The following is a 27,633-nucleotide window of genomic DNA, read 5'->3' as shown; positions in this document are numbered from 1 at the left end:
CAATTGAGTGATTTTGTACAAGGAATAAATTTACCATTTCCGAGTGGTCTTGTTGAGGTAAAACCCATCTGCCTCTAACTCTCCCAGTATTCCAGGAGTGTATCGATCAGGGGCTTTGTCGGTTGGCAAGATAGCTCTTCTGTGGAAGTTTATTGTGGATTAGACAAATGGAATTTTGCACTGTGAGAAACTTTCTCACGGAGGTCGGTACGAGTGGAGGAGAACGTCATTATTCAAAATGACAAGATTGATTTGCAATTTGAGGAGCAACAACGGAAAAATGTTATACATTTTGCCTTCTGGAGGGTGTCACACAGGCCAAAGTCTCGGAGTAAAATCTATAGGGCGGAATATGGGTTCTGGGTAATAAGGAAAAGGACACAAAGTTCATACTTTTTCGGGGATACAAAAGTTTCCTATGGCATATAAAAGTTAGTCCTTTCCTTCCACCAAATGGCATCTATCTTTCGAGTGTCTCCTTCTTCTTAAGGTATTGTCAGAAAATTGAATGGGACAAGTTCAAATCGTTCCTAGGCTGGTTTATTGGTGGAGTAATTTAATTAAATTACACAAGAAATTTCCATAGGAAATCCAACAGCGTTTTGCGTCACGAATACAGTATTTTTACTATGAGCTCCACAACAATGACTAAACTAGGTGTCCCAAAAATAAGTTTAAAATTTAAAGTTAAATATGTAATTACCTTCATAGAAGATAATCAAATTGTGTTACGCTTATTGAGACTTAAAAAAAAAACCTACGTGTTTATTATATTGCTAAGTCTATAATCTAATGAATAAAGAGAAGCCTGCAAACTCAAATTCTCTGCTTAAACTCTAATTATTTAAAAAACAAAAAAAAACATTTAAGGGGTAACATCTACCAGAATGCCTAATCATGTACTGCTACGCCGCAATTTTGTAACTAAAATTGAGGAAAAAATATATTTTTTGTGCTCCTCAATATAAACCCTTAAAAATTTCATATTTATCAATTGATTAGCAAAGTTACAAAAAAAATCACAAAAAAACATTTTGATTTTAGGCGTTCTTAAGCTTTTCCCAGTTCTAACTTCGAACTTTGAACTCCACATCGCTCCTTGGAAATTACAAGGGGCCAACTAATTTTCAGCCATTTTTCAGGATACACCATGAAAGATTCAACTTTGTGTAAATAAGTATCTCAATTTAATGACCGAACAAAAATAATTTATTTATTTTCTATTTGCATGAGCACTAATATAAACATCGAAACTTTTATATTTTTACCTTTCAAAATATATTTTTTAATGAGTTAGCTCCTTGTCGTTCTAAATGATCCGCAAATTTTGCTGAAATTAGTATGACAAGGGATCTACTTGCTTGAGTTAGCCCCCTGTTTCACAAAAAATTGAACGATGAATATATTTTATGCCCCTTTACTTTAAACAAAATTATGCGAGTAATCAAAAAGATTAAAATTAAAAAAAAACTTTTCTAATAACGAAATTTAATGACTTATATCATCTGAAAATTTATTAAATTGTCTTTCTAAGTGCATTAGAATCTCAAAATCGCCAAAAAGTGAGTTGGCCCCTTGTAATTTCCAAGGAGCGACATAGAGTACGATAGGGGAAAGCGCGCTACCTTCGGACGACTCTACCTTTGGACAATTCTATTTTTTCTCTATGTTCCTTATGAATTTCACCCATAGCTCTTTACTGACAATTTGAGGCATAAGACTAGCTATTAAAATATAATATTGTAATGTGCCAAATTAATTTACAATACATTAAAAAAAATTGTTCAAAAACAATCGTCCGAAATAGCGCGCTTTCCCTATATGTATGTTTAACTCTTTCGTCTCTTTTGGGACTCTGAGTGCCCAAAGCAGCATATGAATATTCAGTGAAAAACAATGTTTTTTAATTATTCAGAACTGAGAAAAATTCAATTCTTTTGGATGATTACAAACTAGAATGGTGTCCAAATGTAAGATATTTTTTGTAGGACCTCAATTAATTCCTGAGCTTAGATATTTTCGATTAAAAAAATGTGAAATTGGCTTGCAGCATATGCTGCGGTCCAGAAAGAGTTAAGACGTTTAGACCAAAAGGGTTCTATTGTGCTCGGATGCAAAGAGAGGGCAGAAGGGAGGAAAATGGGGCAGTAGTAGTCATGGGGTAGGTGTAAACACTGTGATTTTTTAAATTAGATATTGGACTTCAGAAGGTGAGATCCAGGGTGGATGAAAAAAATGCAACAATTTTCAGAGTACATAGCTGTCAAACCACTGCCTGGTGACAGCGATTTCATATTTTGCATAGTGGTAGTTCATTTTATCGGTTAAAAACCTACAATAGAATTTTCGATAATATTTTGTAAAACTTTTTTAAACCGTAATGGAACTCAAACGTGACAATTTAATGTCGCTCTATTTTGCAGGAAATGAGCTGTCAATCGATCAGGAGGATTTGGAAATGTGGAGGCCCAGTGACCATTTGTGGTAGGGGCCACAAAAATTTTACGTTTTCCAACAGTGCAACAGTGTGAGCTATGCCAAGTCCTAAAGCCTGATTTTGTTTTTACTACTTGAAGAACTATACAGAGAAAACAGTAGAATTACTCAATTTTTTGCTTATAAATTAGACAAGTTCACTGAAATTATATCATTGAAATTTTGAGTGATTCGAACTCTGGTTCAATTCATTTATATAAATTTAACAGATTGATACAAAAAATACGCAAAACAATAAATTTTACTAAATTCTCAGAATCGAGAACACAATACCTTTAAAAGCTTTAAAGGTACATTTAAAAGTATTTCGTGTTGATTTCATCCAGAAATATTAAGAATTAGAGTAAGAGCTCATAATTTTGAACAGTTTCTAAACTTGGACACTTTGAGGGTAAAGTTGGACACTAAAAATAAGTTGATTAAAATTATGGATTTTTATTCCAATATTTGATGAATAATGAATTATATCTAAGTATTTATTCTTTTTGGAAGATTTTAACACTAAATACGTTAAATTTTGAATATGATTTGAGATAAAATTGCTTTGTTGAAAATTCAGTGAGAGCAATTGCTTACGAGAAATATGATATGATGATTTAAGTGATATTATTAAATATTCATTGATTATTGTATTGATTCACATTTATAGTAACTTGTTGAGTTGACCTTGAAAAAATCGCGAGATAGGGGTTCGTGACATTAAATGCTCTAATCGCTAATAGCAATTTTATTTGCAGTTTTTTTTTTGTTAATAATTTTTATTTCCTGACAATTGTAACCATGGTACACTTCTTAAATATGGAGGCCCGGTGCCGTGGCCTCAAGGAACCCACCTAAATCCGGTACTGGGTACATTGTAGGGGGAGGTGGGGCTACTTTGAAGGTGCTTCGTGAGGGCCAAAAACAAATGGTCAGTAAAAAGTCAAAAGTAATCAGCAGAAAATCAAATTTGATCAGCAAATAATTCGAAATAATCAGCAAAAATTTTCAATTTTGTTAGTAAAAAGTTAAATTTGGTCAGTAAAAACTTCGAATTGATCAGTAGATATATTCGAGTTGATCAGTAAAAAATTAAAAATTAATCAGCAAAATATTAAAAATGGTCAGTAAAAAGAAAATATGGTCAGTAAAAAATTAAAAATGAGCAGCAAAAAAAATTAAAAAAGCAGTAAAAAATTAAAAATGAGCAGTAAAAAATAAAAAGTGGTCAGCAAAAAATTAAAAGAGGTCAGTAAAAAATTAAAAGTGGTCAGTAAAAAATAAAAATCGGACAGTAAAAAATTAAAAATGAGCAGTAAAAAATAAAAAGTGGTCAGCAAAAAATTAAAAGAGGTCAGTAAAAAATTAAAAGTGGTCAGTAAAAAATAAAAATCGGACAGTAAAAAATTAAAAACGAGCAGTAAAAAATAAAAATTGGTCAGCAAAAAATTAAAAGAGGTCAGTAAAAAATTAAAAGTGGTCAGTAAAAAATAAAAATCGGACAGTAAAAAATTAAAAACGAGCAGTAAAAAATAAAAATTGGTCAGTAAAAGATTAAAAGTGGTCAGTAAAAAATAAAAATTGGTCAGTAAAAAATTAAAAGTGACCAGTAAAAAATTAAATGTGGTCAGTTTGCTGCCCTTCTTTTATATTTTACTGACCATTTTTTTAATTTTTTACTGATCATTTCGAATTTTTTGCTGACCAAATTTGACTTTTTACTGCTCGTTTATTCAATGCCCTTCATGAGTGATGTCAGAGAAGAGATTTCTACGAAATTTGAGAAAAACGATGTTTGTTTAGGGATCGTCTTTTGTAACACCTGGACCGGTCAACCGTGCCTATTGTCCAGAGAAGCAAATGAGGCGGCACAGGCTCTTTCTCCACTGGAGCATATATGTATATAGCAAATGATTTATGATTCTGTGTGTGCGCTTTCATTAGTGGGGCGCCCATCAGCGAATTGTGGCTGAATTTGTAATTCTAACTCTCTGCATATTGTAACTGAGCTGTGTTCTTTTGAGGGTGGCAGGAATGGTCCATGGCGCCTGGCAGGACAACCAAACACCAAAGGGGCGGCAGTCATCAGGGGGTTTGTTCAATAATACAACAAACTATATTCTCTGTCCCGTTGTCCTTTATACCATGTACTGTCTTCCTCCTCTGTTTCCGTTTCAAACTCCTCATTTTCACAAACTGAAAATTCTCTCCTCTCCCAATGAATTTTCCCACCACCAAAAATCCCTTTTGCAGCAAAAGACTGGAGAAATTTCCAATTTCTTCCAATTAGTTTTGCACACACTGACAAATATATTTCACTTTGAGGCCGTATAGTGGATGGATCAGAAGAGGAAACCCCTTTTATGAATTTTCATGGGTTCTTTGGGTAAAATATCCTCAGTTGTCTAATGAAAAGTCTCCTTCTTCAAGGAATCTCACACCAATTTCCACAACCCAAATGATTGTTCATTTACAAGAGGCTCTCGGGGCCCCACGCACAGCATCCCACCCACAAAATGAGACTGCTGAAGAGGGTGCCAAAAGCAAAGTGTATTAACATTCTCTGATCCGAGCGATTAACCCACTTTACACTGTGTCTTTGCCCACCACCCTCAGCCCAAAACTCAATTGAATGTTTATTTCCACATAATTCCTGAGGTACACTGTTATAAATGGCAAAGTAAATTGCTAGTAAAATATTATTAGGGGAGGGTTAGGTGATTAATATGATTGCCACTCACGCTTCGTTCGGCTGCCGATCAGCCGATTTGTCACACGGTTCACTCACTTAAGCTTAGAATCATCCCCTACTGGGAGGGGGCAGTTCCACACATGAATTTTAAATTGAAACTTGAACTTATTTTTACAAAAAGGCGATAAGTGCAATGAAATTTTAGTGTCTCCTGTCACTTTCAATTGGTCTTAAGGTTATTATATAAATTTTAAAAATAATACCCTTGTTAGGGTACAAAGTAGGGTGTCAATAAATCCTGACACGACTTCTTAAAGTCGTCAGTTAAATCAGCATTTGTCGTAACTTCATTTTTGCGATTTTGGGATATATACATATTTAGAATCGGCGTCATTTTGTTTATTAAACTCACTTGAGAAAAAGAAACATTTATAGACCCATTAAAAATTATTTTAAACAAAAATTATCGTAAGTGCCCTTAATTAATAAAAATTTATCAGAATTTGTCGTAACTTCCATTTTTGGGGAAGTTACGACAAATTTTCATACAAAATTTGCTCTAATCAGCATTTGCCGTAACTTTTTTAGCTCGCTTGCGAAGCTTGTAATTTGCAGCGAAAATTTAATATTTCTCATTAAAACGTTCACAAACTCTTCCATATATCCAAAGATAGTGCGAATAATGCAACATTAAATCATTTTAATTCAATATTTGTGAGAAAAAAAGTGAGGAAAAATCCCTGCCCATCTGTCATTATTTCAAAACAAAACAAGCGATGCGGCGCACAAAATTTATCAAATAAAATTTATGAAATAAAAGCTTTTAGTGACAAGGACCACAGTTTAATTGACCAATTTAGTGAAAAAAGGCACTCATTATCACTAGAGCAATTAAAATTGATATAATGTGTTTTTGAAAATTGTCGTAACTTCCAAGATCTCCATACATTGGAAGTTACGGCTTTATAAACGATGCAAGTTACGGTAAAATATTACTGTGTTTCTTCTAACATATATCTCAATATCTCAGCTTTTAAATCATTTTATAAAGATTTTCTCAAGTTAACTTACAGTTTATTAGTGCCACTTTTATTATTTTGACTCAAAAGTATCGCATTCGGGGCTCATTTTTAAGAAAAATAATATTGAACTGAAAATTTCGTCTCCTGAAAAGTTGTCAAAAGGAAGTTACGACAAATGCTGATTTAACTGACGAAGTGTCAATAGGTGTTCTTTTCACCCTAGGGATTTATTCTTGAAAAGAGCAACTTTATTTTAAACGGTCAGAATTAAAATTGTTGATATTAAAATTTATCGATAAATTGACGAGACTATTGAGATTTTGGAGCACAATAATTCGATTGTATTTCGCTATTTAGAAAAGCTTGGATATGTTCAAAAGCCCGATACATATGGGTGCAACATCTTTTCACTAAAAAAAAAGAGAACTATAGAAACTGTATGAAGTGTATTATCGGTTATTATAGTACTTTTGGTCGTAAACTTTTAACCAAAGACCTCTTTATCCAATTCCGTAGTACAGGATTCACAGGATCCTGTGTTGTGGTTGAACGGGTATGAAGTCTTTGGGGTTAACGGCAATGAAGTAAGAGCGTGGTGGTGCATACGGTTTTGAGAGAAACAGAGAAACCTTAAAAACATCTCACTGATCTGACCGCTATCCTATCGGATGATCTATTTTTCAGAGTAACTTAAGTAACTTTTCCATATGTGATAGAAAATAAATAAACTTTTGAAAAACAATCATTTTTGATACAATCATAATTTTTTTTTGAAATGCATAAATAATATTTATGGATTATAGGCAACTCATTTGCACAAAGAAAAGTTTTAAAAAGTTTTTTTTTTCATTGTTTACATCTTATTTCTCCAATATAACTTTGTCAAGAAATTCTTGGGCGATACTGTACTTCTGAAGTACTAAATTAGTTGTAGCACTCGTACTTTTGGTCTCTTACCTCTTTTACAGACTTTCAAAAACAGTTTCAATAAATTAAATACGACAATATATATTTTTAGAGACTCTCTTTTCCAAAAGTAGCTTCACTGGTTTCTTAGAAAATCCCAAGAAGAAATTCTGTTTGCTCGTAAAACACATATAATACTAAATATCGTTAGTATGTAAGAAAGCTGCCGATAGAAATTCAAAAGATAAGCAAAATATTAAAAAAATACAGGTAAAAATAAATCTCCTGAGAATTTTTTAAGTTTTCCTAATTAGATTTTTTATAATTATTAAATAAATTATTGATTACTAAGTATGAGAAGTGCATAAAGTGCAAGAAGTGCTGGAAGTATTACAGTATTTTTGGGAGTTTTCCGAAATGCTAAAAGTGTAAAGGGCTCTTCCATACAAATTGTGGAAGTGTCTGGAAGTGATGTACACATTTCCACCCCTAATATATCCCCCTTGCTTTTTGAATTTCGGATTGATCTTAAAATTTTTCAAAGTCGACTTGTGAATGGTTTAGATCATTTGTCCTCAGGGTTGGGCGAATTTTTTACATTTTATATCATTATTTACATAGTAAAAAAAGCCTTTAACATGTGATACATTTTTAACATGTAAAATTAAAATGTAAAAAATGTAAAATTGATTGACACTCATCAAATATCAAGTTAATTTTTTTTTACTCAATCAAAGATTTCGCTGTAATCAGAAAAATATTATATAAAGTTTGTCATCTAAAATGCATGATGTAATTTACTGGCAATACCAATTCAATTTCTACTACCTGGTTAAACCAATATAATAGTAACCATCTAAACGATTAATAATTTTTGAACTTCTATATCTACATGCTCAGGGAGTTTTACAATTGTTCCGTGGTTTCTGCTAATCATAAATATTGTAAAAATCATTGAAATTAAGATGTATTTCCTTTTCTCTTCATAACGATATTTTTTTTTGGGGATTTTGCTATATACCTTGTCCGAGACATCACATTTCAGAAAACAATGTTCATGAAGAAAATTAGTGTCTCCTTGCTAACACTGATTCTGATGTAATGAATGTTTCTGTGGTAATATTCTAAAAACCATCGTGCTTTATTATTAAAATAAGACTAACGTATTAAACAAAACTTCACACAGAAATTATGATATTGTATCTATTTTTAATAAAATCTGCACAGAATCCGAGTAAAAACGATCTTAATTGCTAAACGTTGCGTTCGAAAGCTGTGAGGATTTTATATTCAATTTTAACCGTTTTGTGCTGATACTGTGCGCTCTTTATTTGCAATTTTAACATATTCGTGTTAAAGCTCTGAGTGTATTACATACAAGTGAAATCATTTTAAGCTTAAGTTGTGGAGGATTTGAACATAATATTAACCAGTTTATGCTGAACCAGTGCCGGTTCTGTGACAACTTTTTTTTAAACTTAAGCTGTGCGGGTTTTATGCAAAAATTATGATCGTTTTTACTGAAGATTGATTTAAAAATATATTTTTTGACTTTGTTCTTTGCGTGGTGCGTTCAACCCCTTTATGTTATATCAAGAACATAAGATCCTTAATTTTTGCTGCATTTCTGGAGTTTTTATTGTCTTCTTAAATATACAAGAACAGCTAAATAATTCTTCATCAACTCTTTGATTTGAAACACTTTCTTTTAACTCTAATTTCTGGTTAAATGATGATAAAAAATATATCACTGTATTATATTTGCATTGTAATTATTGAAAGTATACCAAATTGCAAGTTCTTTCACGTATCATTATATCAAAATCTTTTAAAAATAATTTATATAATTACTATAAAACATTATTAAAAAATATTTTTTAAATTTTAAAAATTGGTTGACAAGTCATGTCATTTGCATATTTACGAATAGTGAAAAAAAATCATATTTTTATGTTTCATTGCTTTACATGATTACTATTAATATTAATTTCGATTGTATTTTTTGTTAAGGGTTAAAAAATTCAACATGTTAAGGATTTAATATAGAAAACATTCTGAAATATCTATCTGTGAAAGATGGATAAAGTTCTTTTTAAAAGAAAAGTTATTTTATCACAGACAGTATGTTTTATGTGTACAAAGTCGATCAATTACTTCACATCTATGAGTTTTCTAAACGAATTTTAGTTGATGGTTTTCCCAAAAATGATTCCTTAATATTTCTCATTGATATTAGTCATGATATTGGTATTGCTTACAGGAAATGTTCAAAAGATTCAAAAATGCGTAAGGGAAGTGTACCAGGGATCGGCAGTGTTCCTCGGATCGTCAGGTTATTATCATATGGTTGCAACGATTCAAATGGATTTTTAAAAACTATTAGCTACTTTTACTATTTAACTCTCACAGGAATGCAGTGCATTAGCTCAGATTTAAGTTATAAAACCAATTTTCCGTGAGTACCTGATTAAATTCGTGACGATCCGAGGTACAGAGAACATAGTTGCAATTAAACTTATTTTTTATTAATTTATTGTAAAAATTAAAAATTCAAATGCACAGATATAGTTAACTCTTTCGCGTCCCACTTTTATTCAGCAGATGAATTCATGCAAAATTGAGTTTTTCCTAATGCTTTATGATCAAATATAATAGTTCAGAGAGGAAAAAAATTTTCCATTGCGTGAAAACTCGGAAAACCCCCGGGTCATATATGACCCTGTTGTCCTCAAGGGAAGTGTATTTACCATTTTCAAAATCTATATCACGGGCTTTTTAAGAGTTTTTTTTGCTTGAAGTTACTAATTTGGCCAAAACCATGGCAAACTGGATTGTTTTGATGAACACTGTACTCCTGGTGTTCAAGGAATCTTCCTGGTATTCCCTTGAACAGTCACTGTCACAATATTTTGAGTGGTATTTGGCAAAAATAAACTTATCCACATATTTATTCACTCACAATACAATTGCACAATATGAGACGCTTGCAGAATACTCTAAAATATTGCAAAATATGTTATAATTCATCAGATATAAGATTTGTCCAGGAGCAAGATGTCCCACCTGCATTTCACAAAGAAAAACAATGTCCCAACTACATTTCGCTGCAGGTTTGGGACGAAAACACTGTTACCCTTGGGGACTATAGGGTCATATATGACCCGGAAAATTCTACACGGCTTTTCTGGAAAATTGAAAGTAGTTTATTATATCAAAATATGCAATATACAATCTTTGGATATTCTATTTTGTATTTCTAAAGAACTTTTTGCTGAAAAAAATATATGAATATAAAAAATTTTGAAAAAGAAAAGTCATTTCACAAAGTTCGAAATTCGTGATTTTTGATCTCAAATATTTTCTTTTCCTGAATATCTGGAGTCTTGAGAAAATTAGCCAAGAATCTTACATCCTTCTATTATGATGTCGTGCACAAACCGATAGATTTCAATTAATGTAAATAGTCAAAAGAAATTGTTTTTTCCCCGGGTCATATATGACCCTAATGACGCGAAAGAGTTAAATGGATCACTAAATATAAATTAGCATACACAAAAATACCAAGTAGTATTTTGAGGCTTATATTTTCAACTAAATATCGTGCATGTCTCTTAACATTCCAATCCGGGGTGCTCTTCCCTTAATTGTTTTTTTTTTTACATTTTACATTTTTTTTACATTTTTACATGTAAAATGTAAAACATATTTGTTACTATGTAAAGGCACAACCCTGTTTGTCCTTAATAATCCCAGTTTCCCATTAACTTAGCCGTTTCTCTGTTTAATCTTTGGCTTAATCCTAGAAACGGATTAGTCAGAAACTGATGGAAATGTAACCTCATCATAATTTTTTATTATAATTATGTTAAAGCGTCTCTCGGCTTAACCCTCTAACGGATAAGACCGCCTTCAAGCGGTCTTCTCAAAAATCACATTTACAGCGACAATAAAGGTTTTATTTATTTAAAAGTGCTATAGTGTCCTCGGAAATAGTCTTATAAACATCTCTTGAAAGTTTGAACTCATTTTGACTCTTCGTTTTGTTGCTATTCCCAGTTTTGTGTGACAGGTCAGACAAAAAGCAACAAAAAATATTTGTGCAAAAAAACTCATTTCCAATTTCCATAAAAATATCGATTTAAAGTTATCTGACTAAAATAAGTTTATTTTTTACTGAAAGATATGTCATTCTACTTTGTATATTTTATTTAAAAAATATGAAAAAACTAAAAATGTGAATTTTAGAAGCAAAAAAGAGTTTCAAAAATTTTTTATATTTTATCACCTAGCGCCTAAACTAAAAGAGATAATGAAGAATGGATGGCTTTTTCGACTTTATTAGATCATAATTATCCTAGAAAACATTGTTTTAGAACTTTTTTCGCATATTAAAGAAAACTTTGTTAGAGGGTTAAGTCGTAAGTGGTCTAGGGCATAATACTTAAGTCTGAAGCCAGCATTGTTGACTATAAATATTTTTCTAATGAATATGCTACAGATTAAGCTCTCAGGTGAGCATTGGAGATTGGTTATCACTTGCCCTGATTAACGTTCCTTTGACCTTCGGAAAGTGTTTAAACCTTGATCCTGAAACCCTTCCGAAAGGGTTAGAAAGTTCTCTGAAAGTCCAAAAAGAAGCTCAACATTTCTTTGAGTTTCTCGCAAAGAAAAAAAGGGAACTTGATAAAAGACTAGGGAGAAAAGTCATCAGACTGAAACTAAGGGCTAAATCTCATTTCCTCCCAATTCAGTGTCATCTTAACGAACACCTTCCAATCTCGTCGTGTGAGAAGGTGAGAGTCCAACTGCCTTCCTGTATTGATTACGTGCTCTGGTCAGCAAAATGCCCAAATGCCAGTGAAACATTAATACCCCGTCCCACGTCTCCTGCGACAATTTCTGTCTGTCTGGAGAGAGAGTGAGGGATTCGGGATGGGTGAGGAAAATTGATATAAGTTTGCCAGTTTCCGAGACACAACAATTAAGCAACACCGCAGTGGATTAGTGATACGCACAATTATAGGCTCATTTGTCTTTTGTGTGTGGAGCAGTTGGGCAAGGAGGGTGAATCTTGATCACACGTGGACTTGCGTGAAAGATTCTTCAAAGCCACCCCCCTGTTCCCCCTTTGCTGGCGGAGAATTGAGGCAAGGAGGAAGATTTTGTGTATGAGAGGTACGAGTGTTTTCGAGGAGGGTGAAATTGTCACAACAAAATAACTCCCCCATTGAGCCCAAAACCACCCTCTTCAGCCCCTGCATACGCACGCAATTGAAATGAAGGGCCCATTGGGACAGAGGCAGCATCTCCCCCGTTGAGCACGTTCCTCTTGGGCGACACAAGATGAATTCTAATCCAAGATTAGACACATAATACGTGATAAGTAGTGCAAATATTGATTCACATTTATCCACTCCTCTCACTCTTTGCCAGTCTTTTGTCTCAGCCACGCTCATTTGGGGACTCTTCTTGACTAGCTTTCGGATCACACACAAAAGCAAGGGACCCCCTGCTATTCACGATGATAAATGTTTATTGAGAGACCAAGAACACCCTCCAAAGCTACCCCAATAAAAGAACTTGACTATTTTTGGGAAGTTTCTTTTAATCCAAAAAAAACTCATAATCATCCTTTCATTCTCTATTTTTTTCTCTCTACAAATGCAATGATATCAAAATGAAACTTAAACTTTATTCTTCAACACTATAAAATCTCTACAATTGGCTCCTCTCCAATCCCCAATCTCAGTTGAATCAATAGACACAGGGAATTAATTGGGGAAATGTTGATAAACTAATAGTGCAGCTGAATTGTCCACTCTTGTGACAAAATAACCCCAGGCTTCCGGATGATGACACTTTCACCCTGCTTCATGACCTCAAGAGTCACCGACTCGGACAATCTACTCATATCTAACGTTGCGTATTTCGGTACGTGATCCAGTCCGACAATCACAACGCGCTCCAACCACGATTTTGTATCGTAATTGGCCTTCTCATCATTTTTCCTGTAAGAGAAACAAAGACATTTTTTTTCTGCTACAACTTACTTTACCATTCAATTGGTATTCGGGGTATTTGGCTATCAACAGAAAGGACATGGGATGGATGAAATCACAGAAGAATGAACTGATATATAAAGAATACAAAGAAGAAACTTCTTTTTTTCGTTTCCTCTGAAAGTACGTAGAGTTTATTTTTTTCTAAGTCCCTCCCACTAATAATTTTATGTCACGCCTCTTAAAAGAATTATGATCTGTTGCATTCTATGCTTTTAGACTTTCAATGCTTACTAAAGGAGTATTGCAATATCCTCCAGAGAAAACTTAATTCAGATCGTTAAAGGGGTAAAGGGACTCAAAGCACTACATCCATCAAAAAATAGGCCACGCCCCCAAAACCATACTACAAAGCTCAGCTAAAAAATATAAGTTTTCATTGCAAGTACGTACTTAATAAAGCACACTAGTTTTGCGAAGGGCTCGAATGGCTCGAACTTGTGGTCCAGATGTATAGTGCAGAGTGAGGAAGTGTTAGGCAGTTGACATTCTTTTTGAAACACAACCATTTGCCAAACATTTATGATTTAAAATTAGTTGAAGATTTAATATTAGGTGAGATTCTTAATAATCTCACCTACTATAATCCTAACAAAATTTCATGTCGCTATTTTTAAAAAGAAGATTTTTCAATTTTCAAAGTTAAATAACTCAGAAATTCCTTTATGCATCGGGCTAAAATTTTAGTATGTTGTAGCCCTCGATTATACCTATCAAACAAAAAAAAACTTAAGTCGATCCATAACCCCTGACCCGAGCTATAAGGGGTCAAAGTTCGAACATTGACCGGCGTCTATCTCCGGTTCTAATTAACATATCGACCTAAATTTTACCTTTTGGTTTCGTCTCGATGAGCACTTTCAGATGGAAGTTCAAAAAGTCACCACAGGTGGCGCTGTGATAGCATCAAAATTCATCGAAATTCAAAGTCACTTTTATAAAAAACGGCATTGTGCAAGTTAATGAAATTTCAGTATGTTGTAGTCCAGTCTAGGACGTTTCCAAAATGGTGCAAATGTGCGCTGTGGTTAAAACAGAACCGGAGATATGAGGGGTCAAAGTTCACGAAATTCAAAAAATCATATCTCCGGTCTTATATGACCGATTTTGATGAGTGAGGGCTTAAACGAAAGATCTCACAAAATACTACAACTTTCTAGAACATTTGAACTTCGTGGGACCAACACCAGGGGCGCCACAGTCGAAAAACCAATTTCAATATCACATAATCTCAATTATCTCGACTGTCGCTGAACCGATTTTGATGATTACTTCGACATAATTGTAGAGCACATTTGTCTCTACATTTCGTCCATACATCATTTTCCGCTCAGACTACGCTATCACTCCGATCTTGCCGTTTAAGTGTGAAAAAAATGATTTTTCCCATAATAACGCTTTGAAATCACTCAGATGCCAATTTGACTGCTTCTACTCGACCAAGACACTTAAAATAGGATTTGAAATGAAAAGTCTCACAAAATACAATAATTCTTTGATATAGTTGAAGTTCACCAAATGAACACTTGGGGCGCTCTGGTCGAAAAAACGAGTTCAGAAACAAACAACCTTGATTATCTCGGTTTCTGAGTACAGTAGACTCTTCGATATCCGGCTGACTGGGGGACAAAATGACATTTAGGTTTTTTGAATGATCAACGGTTTTTCTATTTTGTGCAGTGTGAATTTATTTTCTGTTTGAAAAAGAAAAAGAGAATTTTCTTCATGGTGTGCTTATGTTTCATTTTTTATCACAATTATGTATTAAAAACTTCGATACAATGTTAACCCTCTAACGGGTAAGACCGCCTCCAGGCGGTCATTCTATAAATCGCATTTACTGCGATAATATTACTCATTTGAAGTTGAAATATCTACAGTGTCCTCAGTTATAGTCTTACTAACTTATTTTCTAAAGCTGAACTCATTTTGACCTTTCGTTTGCTTACCATCTTCAGTTTTGTGTGACAGGTCAGAGAAAAAACAACAAAATGTCGTTCGCAACATTTTTCGTTTTCAAATGCAAAAAAGATTGTTTTAAAGTAATCTTACTGTAGAAATAATCTTATTTCCTGAAAGATATGTTATTCTAGTTTGTATATTTCGATTGATAAATGTGAAAAAACTAAAAGTAAGAGTTTTAGAAGAAAAAAAGGAAGACCGCCTGTGGGCGGTCTTATCCGTTTAAGGGTAAAATTTTCAAAAATTACCGATTTTTTTATTTAATTGTTTTGGTTGTTCTGGTAAAATATATTATTATTTTGCAAAATATTAATCATGGAAAACAATTGGGATTACACGAAGACTGTCCAGAATAAGTAAAATGGTCGATTTCTTCGAATTAAGCGAAATTGATAAAAAAGCAGACTTCAACAGTGATGATGCGTTTCTCAATTCGTCCTTTAATGCCCCAGATCGTGAAATAAAACCAGAAGATGAGCAAAGTATTTCAAAGGACCTTCAAATTATACAAGAAGGTGATGTTTTCATAGCTGATTTGTGACCTATTCAGTAAAAATCAGTCTTATTGAAACTCCTTGAGCTTCATTAACCTCTAATAATAAAAATTATAAACGTTTTTTCCTAAAAATTATCATTTCTTAGATAATCATACAACATTCATTCATAAAAAACGTTTAAAATTAATTTATTTTACTATTTGTTCACTATTTTTCAATTAAAATATTTCAGTCTTTTTTATGCCTTAAACGGATATGACCGCCCCCAGGCGGTCTTTACCTTTTCTCACCTGGCGCTCAAACGGAAAGAGATAATGAAGAATGGATAGTATTTTTGAGTTCAGTGGACCATTAATTACCCTAGACAAAATTATTTAACTACTTTTTTTGGATATTAAAGAAAACACCGTTAGAGGGTTAATAATACTTTAATTCACTCTGGACAAACTTCATGTTTAGTGAAAATAATTTTGAATATATCAACCGCCAGTGTTTGGCAGCTGTCACCCGGATATCGAAGTGCTGGATATCGAAGAGTCTACTGTAATCGATGAGATCAAGTTGTATGGCAAAATTCTAGAGAACATTCTGGTCTACATTTCACCCGTATACCACTTTTCTGTCACTACATCCAAATTCTTGATACAGTAGAGTTCCTCAAATTTAAACATTTGGGGGGGTATAGCCCGTCTGACCAGGTAAGCGTGGATTATAGCCTAAATTAACCCCTATCTTTCACACCTTACTTTTAAGAAGCTCCCATACAAAATACCCCTTACCAAATATACGTGAAGGACACTGTTTTGCGTTCATGGTAGTTAGTAGTAGAACTACGAAAATTATGTTTCCGGCCTTGTTGCTCAGCTGTCAGCGACAAGATGGAATATTTTCCAAAACATTTTATTTGTTTTTCAAATTCTCGCAGATTCTCAGTGATTTTAGTGTTTTTTTTTTAATAATAATAATAAATGTGCGTGAGTACGTTTCGTGTAAAGAAAAGTGTCGTGGTAACTATAAACAAATTTCCAATGTTTGAAATACGTGTTTTTATTTCCTTTCGGGGGTATTTTTTAGGAGAAAATTTTTTTTAGAATAGTTTTTGCTTTTCTAAAGTGTTAAATCGTTCATCCTGGTTAAATAAAACATATCCCTATCTTTGTAGCTTCTATCAATTGTATAAAATTCGAAGGTGAAATCAGGATGTGAAATTGACAGTTTCATTCCACCGCCATTGATATCCGTGGCAAGATTCAGTCCTTAATTTGTGCCTACCATTCGGATCTTGCCGATGAGGGCTAAAATAGTGCCTAAAGCTGGCTGTTAATTAATGGCTCAAGGCTGGGTCCCCCTTATCCTGTGTCAGACGGGTTATGTAACTTAGAAAATTGAAAAATCTTCTTTTTAGAAATAGCGCCCCTAGCGGTGGTTTTATGAACTTGCGATGTTAGAAGGGGAAGTGGAATTTCACGAGGGCTTTCCAAAAAGCCCTCACTTTTTAAATTCTGATAATTAGAACCGGAGTTATGACCATTTTAAGAATTGTTTTTTGGACCCTTATAGCTCGGGTCAGGGGGGTCGGGGGACCTTAAGTTTGGTATTGATGGAAAGCCCTAAGGCCCAGCTATAACATACTAAAATTTGAGCCCGCTCGATGCCATAGGGGCTGAGCCATTGAGAAAACAAAAAAGGGGGGTCTTTAAAATGGCGGAAGGAAGGGTGGGGGGTGGGGGGTCAATGCACCAAGTTGCAATTTTCATACGATATATAACCTTTGCCGAAAACCGCAAGTCGATATCTCTTTTAGTTTAGGAGCTATTAAGCTCCAAGGAGCGGCCGGACGGACGGACGGACGGACGGGAACGGTTTTTAGTCATCCGTATATTCGTGAACAGGAACTGGCCAAACACATTTTGGCAAATAGACTGGATTGGTCAAATATCCAAAGCGGCGTGCACAGTGTAGCCCAAAACAGTGGAGAATTCTGAAAGTCGGTGATCAGTAATTTTGACACATGTTTTTACGAAGCTGCAAAGCCAAATATTCCTGAGCTGCAGATATGGTAGCAAAAACGACTCCCGTCGAGCAAAAGATTTTCACGGTAAATATTAACCCTGATAATCCCTTTTATAACCTGGAATAGTTGTCTTTTCGAAAAGAGACTTGAAGAGTGCAAAAATGCATAAAATATTGCACGTCAGAATTACGATTTTAGGCCCATTTTTTATTTTTGCCTTTTGGACCCAGAAAATCCTTGGAGGCCTGGGAAGCTGTGGTGACCCTAACTGAGGCCACCTTGCTGCCTCTGGATCCAGTTGATGTTTCCTCAATTACACTATTTTTTTTTTTTTTTTGAGTTGCTACACTTTTTATTAAGGAAGATTGTTATACAGTAGAGTCTCTCAAATCTGAATCTCTCAAATTGGAACGCCGTTTGGATTCAAAATGTCAATTGTTGGGTTATGTTAAAAAATTTATGTTGTGGATGATTGAAAATCATATTTCTGTGCTGTTTTCTGAATATTTACTTACATTACGAGAGAATAAAATGGAAAGGAAGTTCGTCACCACGAAGATTTGTGAGAAATTCTGGGCATTTGATTCAAAGTGCAATTTAATCTCACGTAAATTCCGTTAGTTTTGAAAATATCGTTCGAATTTGGGAGGTGAGAAATGTCAAAAATACCCCCCAATCGTTCGAATTTGAGAGACTCTACTGTACTGCCCAATGGCATGGGCTACGTTTACACTGTGACTGAACCAACCTCTTGAATCTAGCTACCCTTTTTATACTAAAATCCTCCACTCGTACCCTAATTCTATTCGACATTATTTCCCATGGGAAGGTGTCCAATTAGTGATTCAGGACGAACCTCTAGATAACGATCGTCTGGAGACGATCGTTAAGTGCCTATAAAAATATCCAACTATCCACTTTCGCTATCTCTAGAGTTTTCTCCAACACTTTCTATATCCTTAAGAAAGGGGCTTAATTGAGATGACCGAGGATTACACCTTTTTGATCGTTTGTCATCCTTGTCCTCATTTCTTTTCAGGATTTTATTGCTTCTTGGCGCGGGCTCTAATTTTACGACCGTCTCGAAGAGAAAGTAATCTTAAAAGCTTGTCACCATAGATCACCCACTTTACGAGTTTTCCAGGAATAGAGGGTGCCTTTGTTTTCTTAAGCCAACAAATGCATCCTGTTTTTGGCCACTCATATCTCGCCCATCGTGATTTTACGAACACCTGCCTAATGGCTTTAAGGTGTTACTTTGTCTTTAGGCTATAAATTTCTTGAGGACCAATTGCCTAGAAAACTTTCTCACGGTGCTAGACATGGTCTATCATGTCTATTCCTGAAATTTCACGAAAGAACCAACGCGATCATGAATATTGGAAAACTGAGTTGTGATGCACAAAATGCGCCACAACAAGGCCTAGGCTTCCAAGTTTGTCAGGAAATGTGAGATGTAGGATTAGCTATTAGAATATAATAACCATGGATGAAATTCATTTAGTAACTTGGAAAAATCAACTTTTACGAAGCTGCAAAACCTTCTTCTAAGTACCAAAAACAAAACAGAAAAAATCGGTTATAGGTGATACGTGATAAGGGTAATAGGATATAATAATGGAAACTTACTTGGCAGTGAGTACGTTGTCCTTGAATTCCAGATTTAGGTAGGTGTACTTCCCGTTGCGGTAGTCGTACGTCTTCTCGTCATCCAAGTAGAGAGTCCCTCGGGCTGAGTGTTCTTTGTCCAGAGCCACCATCAGAGTCACCGGATCATGCGTCATGAGCGTTGCTGCTCGTCGGATACGTTCCTTCTTCGGCAAAATCGTTCCTCCGCGTTGGTAAACCGGAATCTTAAGATTGGTCACGGGAACAGTTTCAAAACCGGCCGTTGTGATCTTCCTGAAGTCATCGACGTCATACCAAAGATCACCCTGTTTCTTCCCGTCGACTGACGGGAAGTACACGTCCACCTTGGACACTCCTTGCTGAAGAACCGGACGAACGAGTAGGACATCTCCGAGGAGGAATTCATAGTCAATGGCATAGGTCTCCTTGTCCAGGGGATAGTGAGTTAGAAGAGGACGCATCACAGGACGCCCGGTGCGTTCGTGCTCGAAGAACAGTGTATACCAGAAAGGGAGGTAGCTGTAGCGTCGCCGGATGGCATCCCGGACGACCATCATTGTGGCTTCCGGGAAGAGCCAGGGCTCCCTCCGACGGGTATCAATGTGAGAGTGAGCTCTGAAGAAGGGTAAGAAGGCACCAGCCTGGTACCACCTTTCGAACAATTCCGCATCGGGATTGCCAAAGAATCCACCGACGTCGGCTCCACAGAAACTCATCCCGGCCACTGCCTCTGACAGACACATCTTCACCGAAGCCTGCAAATGACCCCATTCAGCTGCATTGTCTCCCGTCCAGATCGCCGCGAAGCGCTGACTTCCTGCAAAGTGAGCTCTGGACAGAATGAAGGGTCTCTGGACACCGCCGCTGCGACGCACCAGGCCATCAAAAGTCGCCTCGATGTGCTTATGTCCGTAGAGATTGTGCACATCTCGATGTTCCCAGCCGCCAAAATGGATGTTGTCCTTGAGCATTGTCACTTCCGGACCATTGAACACCGAAGGTTCATTCATGTCATTCCACAAAAAAACGTCCGCAGTCGTCGTATCGAACTTATCCAATTGATACTGATCCGCATAATACTGACTCACGTCCGGATTGAAGAAGTCGGCATAGCTCGTTGCTCCTGGCCAGCACCATCCTTCATAATCTCGCTCATCCTTGTTCTTCACGTAGTAACCGCGATCGGTGCAGTCATTGTGGAAGAAGTAGCCAGAATCGCGTTTGATGTGCGGATCAATGATGATGACAAGATGACGACCACGCTCCGTGAGATTCCGGATCATATCCAAGGGATGCGGGAATTTGTGCCCGTCCCACGTGAAGTACTTCTTAGCGTCTGTGTACTCAATGTCCAGCCAAATGGTGTCCAACGGAATGTCATGATCGTCGAATTTGTCGTGCACTGAAGCAACGTCAGCTTCGTCATTGTAATTCCAGCGGGATTGATGGTAGCCCAGGGAGAATATCTAAAAGGCATTTTTTTTTGTTACGAATCAAAAGATTCACGATGAAAATTCCGTTAATGCATTTTCTAAGTTACTGCTCAGAAAACAAGCATGGCAAAGTGTTCCAGTGATCCTATAGATTTGCTACTTGATCGAATTTACAAAAATCAAAAATTGGTAAAGGAATGATCATTCTTCTAGAATATTCTGGCATGAGTTACAAGTGTTACAAGCATTCTAAGAAACCAAAAATGTAAATACGACAAATAACAGCCATTTACGGATACTTTACCGATTCATCACTGATTCGAAGACCTTTCCAAAAAATCCAAATGTAACCAAATCGATTGAAAAATAAGCCGTTCAGAGTGGTTAAACCTTGACCATCAAATATTCAAAATGGCGGCTTTTTTTTAGGGTATAGATATGTCAGGACGAAATAGTCCAGAGGTGTGCAAGAACCGTTTGAAACCGAACAAACGTCAAATGGAACTTGTACGTCAATAGTCAAAACATTACGTGAACAAACTTATTTTGACGTTTATTCGGTTTCAAACGGTTCTTGCACACCTCTGAATTAGTCACCTAAACTACCTCCAAAAGGCATTGAATAAATGAGCAGTAAAAAGTTAAAATTGATCAGTAACAAAAAAATTTGAAACAGTGATATTATCGTCCAAATTTTGGCAAAGGGAAAATAAAGAGCTTTACACTTTATATGGAACTATTTTAAATGTTAAATTTATAAATTAGGTCCATTTTTGTAAAGATTTAAGGTTTTTACTGATCATAATTAGATATTTTACTGCCCATTTTTAATTTTTTGCTGCCCATTTAGAACTTTTTACTGCTCGTTTGTTTTTTGCCCCTACAAAATATATCCAAAAATAAAAGAAATAGGTGCAGTTTTCGAAATAATCCGAAAAACATAGCGTTGGGAGGAATGGACGGGGTGGAGTAAAATAAAAGTCATAATGATCCCTGTGTCAACTGGAGTCCACCGAAGATTGAAAGTTTGTATCTTTTACCGTTTAGCCTTCATGTGGGTAACAAATTACGGACAGCAAAAAGAATATTTTAAAAAGATAGGTAATTTACGGGTACTTAACCGATTCATTACCGATTGTGACCGATGCAGTCGAACTGGGACTTTCGAGACCTTTCAAAAAAAGCCAAATTTAACCAAATCGGTTGAAAATAGGCCTCCTAGACTGATTCAAAAATTCCTTCAAAAATTCAAGATGGCGATTTTGCTCATATCCAAATATAAAAGAAATTGTATTAGTCGTTTTCGAAATAATCCAAAAATACATGGTTTTAGGGCTCTGAAAGAATGGAAGATCGGTCAGATCGACCTCTTCCACTACGGACAGCCGAGCAGGCGACATCATCGCTTGCTCCTCCACCATCAATTGCCCAGAAACCAGCAAGTCTCCAGGACCTCAACTACCAAGACTCCAGCATCACAGCCACTAGCAATCCGGCAACCCCGTAAACCAACTTTCTCATTGCATCCACACAGCTTTTCCCCAAGTTCCCATTCTCAACTACCCGGTAGAGTGCCCCTTATTGGAGGACACAGTGAAGTATGGGACATGGTCCATGCCCCCAACGGAAGGACTGAAGTGAGGAAGGGCAGGGAGTAGGGAAAAAAAGAGAATCCGAATAGAAATTTTAGAAGAACGAAGAAAATAAATGATTATCTTATCAGCAAAATTCTGTCTCCGAAAAAAGTCATTTTTGATGAAGCCTTAGCTGTATTGGCTAACCTTATTACTGATCGGTTACACAACCGATTTGAACGTTTTTATAAACCACTCAAAATATTGCTCAAAATAACTTAGGACTAATAATAAAATCGACTCCAACAGATGCATTAGACTTTAGAGATAATTCAGGGCGGCTGAAAAAAATGCAACAACTTTCAGAGTGTATAGCTGTCAAACCGCTGGAGACAGCGGTTTCATATTTTGCATAGTGGTAGTTCATTTTATTGGTTAAAAGCCTAGAAAAGCATTTTCGATAATATTTCTTAAACCTTTTTTAAACCGTAATTAAACTCAAACGTGACAATTTAATGTCACTATATTTTGCAGGAAATGTGGAAGCAGCTATCGTTAGGGTTCTTCAAAACCTGAATGTAATTAAACTTTCTATTTTTCGAAACATAAATTGGTACAGAGATACTAGTAGCATTTTAAAATGCTTTGGTGAAGGTCTAAAAAAAATTGCTTCATCCCTAGTCATCGTTCTTAAAGTGAAGAAGCAAATTGAACAAAATCTGCGTCACATTTGCAAACAAACGATCTCTAAGACGCATAGATCGCAAATAACCATGAAATAAATATTGTTAAAGGGCCTCTATATGTATAGCCTTAAAAATCCTGAAAAGAAAGAGACATCGTCGATCTTCAAAAAAAGTTATGCTTGATCGACGAAGGAGTAAATTCGCTTGCACGTTCATGGTCAGTTCCAGAATTTCATTTTCTCTGATAAGAAAAATTTTCAATTGAGCAATTGATGTGGAAACAAAATGATTGTGTCTATCTGAAGGAAAGATCACACGATAATTTAGTTTTAGACGTTCGAATGATCACCTGTAGTCAAGGACCACCTATTTGAAGGTCTGGACTTCCTTGAAAGACAAATTACCGCTTTCCACTCGGGTTTTTGGGCAATACCGTCAAAACGATTGCTAATGTGTTTCTGGAAATTGTCCTGGAAGGAGTGTTGGAGTCGTGGACAAACAAAAATTTTAAGAAAGAAGGCTCACATTCGTGCAAACTGCGATAGCACTTCCGACAGACTTAAGACTATAATTAAGTCAAAATAAGATCGTATTGAACAAAACCGATAATATTCTAAAATTTTGATGTATTTACTACCATTTTGACTGTATTTCAAAAAACGTGAACAAACAATGAGGATTACAGCGCTTTAGTTTGTTGCATTTTTTTTCAGCTTAGATACCTAGAGTTTTACCTCCTCTTACACTTTTCATTGAAATAGAAGCTACAAAAGGGGGTTTAACGCGATCTCGATTTGTAGACACTGAAAGGAAGTGTTGTAGGGCACTGTTTGGCTTTGAAAGAAACATCTAACAGATATCCTTTTCTAGAAATTCCTAGTGACTCTACATCACCAGAGTGTTTCCGAAAAAAGTAATTTTTAGCGAACCCTTAACCGATATCTATGGACTTTTTTTTACTGCTCGAACTCCACGGTTAATCCCTCGATTTTATCACCCTCCAAAATTTCTAGCTTCCACCCCGCGGAGACCACATTTCTCAACAAATCTTCACATTTTAGACTATTTTTGTGAAATGTCGTCACGCTGTTTGTCCGTCTGTTCGTCTGTCCGTCCGGCAGGCGTCAGCTCTAGAGGCTAAACGGTAAGAGGACATTTTGTACCTTCGGCGGACCCCATGTAAACCGCCCCAAGTATCGTAAACATGCCCCTGATTTTCCCCCACCCCTCCTCTTTCCACCTCAAAACAAGTTTTTTTTTATTTGCTCGAAAATGATTTTTTCCGGTTGAATAATTCCGGTTTACGGTTTTTCAAGGTCAAAAGTTAAAAAAGCTCTAAAGAGCACGTTTATTAAGCGAATGGGGTCATATACGGGCTCGTTGGAAAGATCTTGGAATTTCCGACAAAACCGAACCGGTTCTGAACCGCTAATCAACCGGTTCATAACCGATAACTTATTTTTACTTGAAATTCAATTCTATTGCTCTTGAGGTGTATTTTGAACGCTGTTTTGAGTGATTTATAAATCGGTTCAAAATTGTTCTCAACCGGTAGTGAACTGGTTATGAACTACTAATAATTAATTTTTGCCGGAAAATCAATTATATTACTCTTAAAATTATTTTGGAGATCTTTTGAATGATTTAGGGCAAAATCACATCGGCAATAAAATGCTCACCGTATATCGTTAATAACCGCATTTTCTAGGTGAAAATAATATAAGAAAATTAAATAAATAAAACAAAAATACGACAAACGGTGAGCAAAAAAACTGGGAAAGTGCCCATGCTTGATACCATTGGAAGCTTCGTAATGACTAAATTTTTCCTATGTTTCTCGACAAACGTGACTTTGCAATTTATTTTAAAAACTGGCAACTTTCCCATAGTTTTTAAAATATGGTTGCGATGAGTCACATATATGTTATATTACATAGAAAATTTAGTCATTACGAAGCTTCCAATGGTATCAAGCATGGGCACTTTCCCCTACAAGAAATTAAGCGTACAGTTTTTTCACTCACAGTTTATCACATATTCGTTTTATTTCTTCAATTTTCTTATATTATTTTCACCAAGTGCCACCGAGTATGACATAAGGTAATACGGTAATGGAAAATTTGCGTAAAAATTGCAATGAAAATGCATAAATTAACCAACTACGGTGAGGCTACGGCGAGCATTTCAGTGTCAATGTGATTCTGCCCCTATGAATAAATCGGTTGACAACCGGTAAACAGTAGATGATGCGAAAGTACTTTTGAAAGAATCTCAACTACCAAAAGCTTATCTGGGCTTATCTTTGGTGTTTAAATACAAAAATTAAAAAGACTCTAGAGACCTTATTTCTTAACCAATTTGGACAAGTTTAGGTGCGTTGGAAAGGTCTTGAAATCCTTGGGATACTTGAACCGGTTCCAATCGGTTATGAACCGGTAATTAAATTTTATTTTAAATTAAATTGTCTAGCTACTTTTGGCCAATTTTGAGGTGACTTGCAGATGGGATAAAATTGTTTTGAAGCGGTAAATATTAAAAAATGACTCAGCAGCAATTTCAAGACAATAATATGACCCTTGTAGTATTATTATCTGTTTAAAGAAGCTCAAGCAATAAAGCACTTTTTTGTTGGAAAACAATAAACTTCTCAATTTCTTAATTGCTAGATAAGTTCAATTAATATTGATATGGGATATCTTTTTGGATTGCAATTTCGTTTTTTCTGATATTAGTGAAATTTTCCACAAATGCGCATTTAGGATTGCACTAACCTGGGGCAGAGGAGCTGTGCCAGTCAGATCTGTGTACTGCGTGAATGCGTCCATTGGAGTGGGCCCCAGGAGGACGAAGAAGTCCACAATGCCACTTTCGGACATAAAATGGGCAGCTAGGGGCTCCGTTTGACTAGATCCTCGAGACACAAAGTTCACAATTGACGACATGACGTTCTTCTTGGCGTTGGAATTGTAGATGTCCACCCAAGTTTCTGCGGCATTCTGCCAGAAAACTCCCGCGGTATTGCCCTCCCCGTGCCCGTAGATCACAGGGATTGAGCCGTAGAGGGCCATTGGACTGTCCAGTTCGTACTCAAAGACGTCCAAATTGTACAGACGATAGGGTTCAGATCCCAAAGTTGGTTTCAGAGCGAACGAATCGGCATGTTCAGGGATTCCAAAGAGAACCTCTGCCTCGGGGAAGGTAAAGTCCATGGCAATGGCTTCGGGGCCATTGGGTTTACTGTCGTGATGGGACTTGAAATTCTCTTCCCAAGATCCAGGATCATCATCTTCGGAGCTCTTGGGCCTTTCGATATTGTTATCTTCCTCTGGAGCTCCCTCAGGGGCCTCCTCGGCCTCTTGGGGCACAGGTTCAGGCTTCTTCCGGAGATGTTCGAATTTCATGAGACCCTTGGCATTGGCTGACACTTGCAGCACTTCCCCGTGGAAGAAGTCAATCCGGAAGGGAGATGCCACGAGAACTGCGCGATTTGGCCCTGTTTCTACCTCAATGGTACCCTCACCCTTCTTAACACTGACACTCTCTGTGGCTGGATTGCCATTGAGGGCATCAACGACGCGATACCGAGGCTTTAAAGGGGATTTCTCATCAATTTCCACGTGGAATTTATTCCCTTTCAAACCAACAACTTTCAGCACAAACACTTGATCATTGTCTTTGTTCAAGACATCTACAGTTACATGGTCAGGGAATGTCTTGGCTGTGGACAATTGCAATTCGTAGGGAGAATCCCCTCCCTCAACTTTCCGGCAGCGTCTAACAAACATTCCCTCAATTAATCCCCCAGGAAATTCTTCAAATAAAATTTTATCCTTACCTGCAGAAGCTACTTTGATCGCAAGTCTTAAAATTATTCCTATCTACTCCGCCGGCGAATGTGACCAGGAGCCCCAGGAGCCCCAAAACTAGGAACCTCATTGTGTTTTTTCCTGTTCCGGGAAGGAAATATTTATCAATGAAAATCTCGCCTTTCTCTATCCCAATTACCATCCAATTTACCTTATCAGCTACTTAAGGATGTCTAGAAGTCTATCTTCTGACCACCTATCCACTATCACTAATAATTTCCACGGAATTTCACTCCAAAAAATGCTTCAATTTGCGCGAAAGCTCCAATATTCCGGTGACAAAAAAGCATAAACGTCATCGATGTCAAGCTCGGAGTGCCATCTATCTGCGAAAAGCATTCCCAGTATTCGAAATCCACCATTCCAACCGTCAAAGCAAAACACCGTGAAAAAGCTCCAGGACCAGGGCCGTACTCTCTAAAATCTAAGAATTTGTTTGATTTTGTGGGAAAAGCCAACTCTCCGTGTGGAACTCGCCTATTTGGTATCCACGATTTTCGATTGGAAAATTTCTCATCAAAAACCGGTGAGAATTCTCGAGTGGTATTCCTGATGAGAATTTGATTAATTTACATAGAAAATAAGCAAATAAATCAAAATATCGCGGTTTTTTAAGTTTTGCAAGGGGGAGATATTAGGGTCGGAAGTGGTGTACTCGGTAAAAACTTTTGGATACTGACCAAAATATTGGAACAAGTTTTCCTTGAAAATTTTTTTTTTTGGAATCAGGGGTGAAATGATAACTCTGTCTAATTGTCCCATCGCTAGTGTCGAGTGTCGATTATGGGCGATCGAGACGATAACTTGCATTTTTTGTC

At 36.1% G+C, this 27,633-nt stretch overlaps 1 protein-coding gene across 1 annotated transcript; it reads right to left on the bottom strand.

Moving 5' to 3' along the window:
- Positions 1-12,675: 12,675 nt before the first annotated feature.
- LOC129806569 (neutral alpha-glucosidase AB) lies at positions 12,676-27,121 on the bottom strand. The gene is made up of 5 exons (XM_055855248.1): positions 26,967-27,121; positions 26,785-26,896; positions 25,721-26,723; positions 19,257-20,722; positions 12,676-13,103 (listed from the first exon to the last, which is right to left on the bottom strand). The coding sequence occupies exons 2-5, from the start codon at positions 26,883-26,885 to the stop codon at positions 12,890-12,892; spliced, it is 2,784 nt and encodes a 927-aa protein (XP_055711223.1). The 5' UTR covers positions 26,886-26,896; positions 26,967-27,121; the 3' UTR covers positions 12,676-12,889.
- Positions 27,122-27,633: the final 512 nt, after the last annotated feature.

This window comes from Phlebotomus papatasi, chromosome 3, assembly GCF_024763615.1.
Source record: "Phlebotomus papatasi isolate M1 chromosome 3, Ppap_2.1, whole genome shotgun sequence".
Classification (NCBI taxonomy): domain Eukaryota; kingdom Metazoa; phylum Arthropoda; class Insecta; order Diptera; family Psychodidae; genus Phlebotomus; species Phlebotomus papatasi.
The sequence above is the reverse complement of the archived record's forward strand: the minus strand, read 5'-3'. Positions and strand labels throughout refer to the sequence as shown.

What these genes read in the sequence shown, in the direction of transcription:
- LOC129806569 (XM_055855248.1), bottom strand. Translation starts at nt 26,885, where the DNA reads ATGAGGTTCCTAGTTTTGGGGCTCCTGGGGCTCCTGGTCACATTCGCC. An exon ending in GCACAGCTCCTCTGCCCCAG is followed by an intron (nt 20,723 to 25,720) that starts GTTAGTGCAATC and finishes AATGCCTTTTAG; the next exon opens with ATATTCTCCCTGGGCTACCA. An exon ending in GACAACGTACTCACTGCCAA is followed by an intron (nt 13,104 to 19,256) that starts GTAAGTTTCCAT and finishes TTTCTCTTACAG; the next exon opens with GAAAAATGATGAGAAGGCCA.